This window comes from Atractosteus spatula, chromosome 3, assembly GCF_055471065.1.
Source record: "Atractosteus spatula isolate fAtrSpa1 chromosome 3, fAtrSpa1.hap1, whole genome shotgun sequence".
In the NCBI taxonomy this organism is placed as follows: domain Eukaryota; kingdom Metazoa; phylum Chordata; class Actinopteri; order Semionotiformes; family Lepisosteidae; genus Atractosteus; species Atractosteus spatula.
The window spans coordinates 26144452-26150547 of NC_142708.1; the positions used below are offsets into that span (position 1 = coordinate 26144452).

The 6096-nt window shown below is 34.2% G+C and overlaps 1 protein-coding gene across 1 annotated transcript; it reads left to right on the forward strand.

Annotated features, from left to right (window-relative positions):
- Positions 1-263: 263 nt before the first annotated feature.
- diras2 (DIRAS family GTPase 2) lies at positions 264-5503 on the forward strand. Its single transcript, XM_088910493.1, has 2 exons — positions 264-558; positions 2102-5503. Exon 2 carries the CDS (start codon positions 2121-2123, stop codon positions 2718-2720), a length of 600 nt encoding a protein of 199 aa, XP_088766619.1. The 5' UTR covers positions 264-558; positions 2102-2120; the 3' UTR covers positions 2721-5503.
- The last annotated feature ends 593 nt before the right edge of the window (positions 5504-6096 follow it).

Genomic DNA, 6096 nt, shown 5'->3' on the forward strand with positions numbered 1-6096 from the left:
TTAGTCATAGTGGCTACTAATTCTTTTTTCTTTTAAATTTGAGGGCAGAGTATTATGCATTATACAGCACATTATAAGTTAATTTAGTATTATATAATATATAATAATATATATTTTTAATGTATATTTCCCCACTAATAATCATAGTTTCAATTTTTAATTGTGGAATGTACTGTACAGATCAAAGAACATACTGCATATAATAAAATCAAAGGAAATATACTGTATGAGTAAATATATTTCATCTCGTTAAAATAACACCAGAGGCTCTTGCTGCAGGGAACACTTGACTTGAGCTAGGAGCAGGTGTAATGCAGAAAAGGAGGCGTAAAAGCACTGAGAATCCTCCTTACGTCACCGGGAGTCAAGCCTCCGAGGGACGCGTGTCTTTCCTATTCTATGCGCCTTTAAATATCAGTGTGAAAGCGCATATGGGTTTACACAGCAGACCTGAGTGCGGACGAAGGAGGAAGGACTGTTTATCGCTGCACACCGGTCCAATATGAGATCTGAAGATTAAAATCGTCTGATATACATTTTGTTCCCGTTATTATCAACGTAAGTAGTTTGACTTTTTTTTTATTTTTCTGTGAATCTTAGCATTGTCGTCTACAGTTCTTCGCTTGGCTTTATAATTCAAAATCCTTTTAATTTCTGAAATTAATTTTTTAGCGCACTGTGTCGTCTGTGTAAAGCGTACAGTATGTTGTTAAAATGTAAGGCTCACCTCTCCGCGTTATAGTTATACTATAATGTAAGGAACACAAATGATCTCCATTCCATCCGTTTTATTAAGAATGCAACGGAATACAACAATTCTGCTTTCTGTATTTACAAACAAATACGATTTATCATACAAACATACATATATTGTAGCACTCTAATTTAAAGAAAATATTTTAGTAAGGATGGTTAAACTGACAACTTGTCAAACGTGTCTTGCAGCATGCACAACTGTGCCTGCAATCACGAATTAAACAGGACGCAGACATTGGAAAGTGTTGTTTCCGCACTCTGTCTGACCTTTTTATGCTTTGTTACTCAAAATATGAATAACTGCTAATAGCTTAGGCAATGAAAATCAGTGCAAAAAATACACTTTTATTCATCAAAGCGGAATCAAATACATTTCAAGTGTGGTACAAATATGTGCTTGTTATCTCCTCATGACTGATTGACTTTCTTTTTAAAGTGTATTTTGCTGACGTAGGGTTTGGTGGTCAGGAACACTATTGAAAACCAAGGGCTGTGTCTGTGCGTATAGTGTTTCAGTAATGGTAGTCTACGGGAAAAATCAATACGCTCCAGAGCACAGATACGTATCAACCAGTCCCGCGCAGGCATGAAAAGAATTAAGCGTTCTGTCAGTAGTGCGTAGTGTCTTTTCTTAGGACACGTGCAGATTTACTTCACATGTTTGTCTTCTTTGGATTACTCTCCGGTTTACATATTAAGCATTTTATCAGACAGCTTATTGCTGCTCCTTGTGTTTTATTTTAAAATCACATATGGAGAAAGATAAATACAGTGGAAATTATAACAGCCTTGATTCAGATTCAAGTACTGTATTACCTGCAGTACTGTAAGTCTGTAATATTACGTATTACATACAGTACTGTAATATTGTTGTTATTCTGGTTAGTCATCTCATGAGAAATTCAGCATAAATGCAAAAATCTAATGTTGAGATTTTATATGTATAGAAATATTTTTGACATCTATAAAATATATGTAATCACGTGCAGTATACATCTAATATTCCACATTATAATTTCTGTGGAACAACAACTATACAAAATTGTAATAGTAGTGCAGTTGTGGAGGTTTCTGTGCTTAATACAAGCACACAGACTAAAGATTCCACCTGTCACAGACTTAAGATTCCATTTCATAATGTTTCCTGTAAAACAAATACAGCTCATGGAAACTGTCTTGATAACTAGGTACTGTATATGTACAGTTGTGTTACTTAGCAATATTTATAACTGTGGATCTACAGTGTATGCTCAGAAAATGTGCTAATCTTATGTGTTTTTCAGTAGTCTTAATGTACTAAAAAGAAGCCAGTTATGTGAAAAAATGCACCTGTTGTCCTTTCTAGGTTCACATCTGGAAGAAAAATGCCTGAGCAAAGTAATGACTACAGAGTGGTAGTGTTTGGGGCTGGAGGAGTTGGCAAGAGTTCCTTGGTGCTGAGGTTTGTAAAGGGAACCTTCAGGGAGAGCTATATACCCACCATAGAGGATACCTACAGACAGGTGATCAGCTGTGACAAGAGCATCTGCACCTTGCAGATCACTGACACCACTGGAAGCCATCAGTTCCCTGCCATGCAGCGGCTGTCCATTTCCAAGGGGCATGCCTTTATCCTGGTCTACTCCATTACAAGCAAGCAGTCCTTAGAGGAGCTGAAACCAATCTTTGAGCAAGTTTGTCAAATCAAAGGTGACGTGGAGAGCATCCCAATCATGCTGGTGGGGAATAAGTGTGACGAGACACAAAACCGTGAGGTTGAGACCAGTGATGGAGAGGCTATGTCCAAGAAGTGGAAGTGTGCATTCATGGAGACTTCAGCTAAGACCAACCACAACGTCAAGGAGCTTTTCCAAGAGCTTCTGAACCTGGAGAAGCGCCGGACTGTCAGCCTTCAGATTGATGGGAAAAAGACCAAGCAGCAGAAGAGGAAAGAGAAGCTTAAGGGCAAATGTGTTGTGATGTGAGACAGCGAAGAAGGAAGTCTTCTGCTGAAAGCATGGCGTTGCGATACGCTAAGACTATGACAAAAATCTTCCTGTCATGCCGGATAATTAAGGAACACAAGTATTTACACTAATTATGGAAAGTGAAAGGAGGAGAGGGTGGTATATTTTAGAATCAATAATTGTTTCACATTTTAACACAGAACAAAAAAAAACAGTTCCTCTATCTCAGCAAAATATGTAGAATCTTTAATTTGATCAATAGTTCCAGTCTGCGACTGAATGGAAAAAACAAAACCTCAAGGGCCAGTTTACTTTAATGCTAAATATCTTTTTTCAATCTTTTCTACAGTTTCCCAATCCCTTCCACTACCACTTGTTCCTACAGAGAGAGGCAGGAAAGTTTGATGATGGCATGGGCCTTAGTTAACATTTACTGTATAAAACATTGTCTCAAATACTAGATGATAGGATATGAAACAAGTAAAATAAAAAATAAAAGAGATTTAAGATGCCCATACTTAAGAAACACCCCTCCCCCCTTCTAAATACAGATCACTATACAGTACAGTACATCTCCAAAGAGCAGTGCTATACTAAAGCAATACTTGTGAATGTCTGAAGTTAACAGGTTCTTTGAGAAGCTGCAATGTAATTAACTGTTCTCGATGCTAAGTGAAAGCTTTATGATTCAAAATGCTTCAATGAACTGTTTTAATTTTTCCTCTTCTCATGATTTCAGTTATAGTGATACTGTTGTATTTCATACTGTCTTATTTTTGCTGCTGATTTTCAGAGGCTCCAGTAGAAAATAAAACCTGTTTCGGAAAATAATGAAAATCACAATCTCATAAAAATAGCACTGGGAATTAATGCAATGGCATAGTTTATAGTGCAGATAAGCTAAGAAGGACGTCGTTCCTTGGAAGGAGATGGATTCTCATGAGATAAAGAGGCAATATTATCACATTTTTCAATGTTCTGTTTCATTTATGCAAAGCAAATGCATACCTGATGTAATTTCACCAAATTAATGGCAAAATAGGTTCACTTACTTTTATTTCCTGACCATCCGTTATTAGTTAGATGAATGATGCAAAACCGTATCCATATCAGGCAGTGCCTACCTGTAAAGTGACAAAGCTTAAATTGTCACTTTTATATTCTATGGCCCCAGTGAAATAAACAAAGATAGTTTTTAGATTGCACTACAATCAGAGCCTGCTGCCTATTATAGGTCAGATTAAGGTAATCAATACCCATTTTCTTAATGAATGCTGAAGAAGAATCTCCTCTATAGTTTCTGTAGGATGCAGGTCACAAATATTAGAATTATAGGAAATTATTTTATTTATTTTTTTCATAGAAGAAAACTTGTTAATTGTAACTTCAATCAAAATTTTTAACCCTTGCTAAAAATGTTTACATAGTAAACATAGTAAGTAAATGGTTAGTAACCTCTTTCAAACATCGCCCCTCATAAGGGTCAGAAAGAGAGAAGATAAACATGTGCCATTTTCTTATTTGTGTAAAAGTTTTTCAAAGTAACATTTTTAGGTAAGTTATTTTTCATTCTTTTGAACAGTAAGTTCATTTTTACAATTTCGTATTCCAGTTGCAAGTGAAAATGTACTTAAAAAGATTTAGTCACTTTAGTATTAATCTGTGTAGTCTTCTAAAGCGTTTGTTTGTCCCACATATATGTGTTCTTTTGCACTCCTGACAAGAAATAACATTTAACAGACTATTCCCTTTTTCGAATGTTACAAAAAAGAAAAGGTTGAATTGACAAAGCTGCATATATATATATATTTTTAAAGTGTGTGTTTAATTAAAATTGTTGTCCTTCCGTTATTTAATGTTGCAAAGTAGCTCTTAAAGAGGAAGACACTAACCTGTTAAAACTAAAAAAAACTTAAACTGTGTTGTAGATCAATTTTGAAATGCTGTTAAAACGTGCTGAAAGCATCAACTGAATCGTCAAAGATGAAACACATAACACAAGTAGACACATTAGTGGAGTTTTACTCTTAATTGTTTAGAAAGTGTGAAATATGTAGTTATAAGGAAATATTCAGTAAAATAACATACCAATTATGCTTCCAAGCATTTGATTATTTTTCTTTCTCAAAACAGAATGTTCCCAAAATACATTAGATTTTCCCCAATAGAATGCTTTTTTTTTGTTTGGTATTAGATGGAAATATATCAGTTTTATTTGTTTTGTATCTGATCACTTTAAAGAAACATTGTTTTCAGAAAGTAGTATTTAGGGGAAAATATTTATTTATTTAAAGTTAAATATTGAAGAGGATTTCGACATTTTCATAGACTTAAGAGGGAAATAGCACACCAGTGTATATATTTTACTATATAAAAATCCTGTCAAATAAACTGTTAACCTGCTAGTTCATATTGCTGCTTTTGGGTATCTTGTAAATTGACTCAAAAAGTCAAATATTTACCTGTTTATGAATACCATATAATGTATGTTAGACAATGTATAAAGGTCCTTAAAAGATCTAAATGGTATGAAGTAAACTGGTTTATAGCATTATGTCAGAATAAACCGCTGTTCTGGAGAAAATAACAATACACAGATATATGGCCTGGGAAAGTGCTTAAAGCATGATTTCTGCAGCTATGTTAAAAACGTCTGTATAATAAATTAAAATTGTATTTAGTTAAGTTATATGGTTTTGTTTATATGCCTGTATAGAATTCATGTGTGCCTACAAGTTTATATTTTCCAGTTCTATCTTGTATATATCATGCCACAAAAATAAAGTAAATTAAGCATTTAATACAGCATACGTGTATTCATTAAAATGGCGTGCATTTCTATGTTATAAGACCATAAGAAAGAAGTGGATCTTGCCCATGTTGCTCATTTGGTTTGAAAGTAGATTTGCAGGTCCACATTTTTTTGTCAGGATGTGCCTTAAAGGATCCCAGAAAAAAAAACAGATCCAGGAGCATGACTACATGTTGGATCCCAGAAAATGAACCATCTTTTGTCACAGTAATGAAGCTTACTATACATAGGTTTTAAGCACTATGATATTACTTTTATTTTAAAACTACCACACTTTTAAAATTTAATTAAAATATTTGAAGTATATATCACATGTGCAAAATTATTTTAAGAAATACATTTCCTCATTTATTTGTGAAGTTTATAAGTTACGTTATATATTTGTAAATATAATACAGTGGCTGTCCAAAGTAATACTTCTGATTTTGACTCCAATTGCATATGAATGGAGAAGATTAAGAGATTGATACTGCGGGCTGAAAAAAGGAAAGGTGTATTCAAACACATCACACACTGTAGCTGGACAGAGACAAGATGGAAGACGAAGCAACAAAACAAGCTAAATAAAGGGTAGTGACTGTT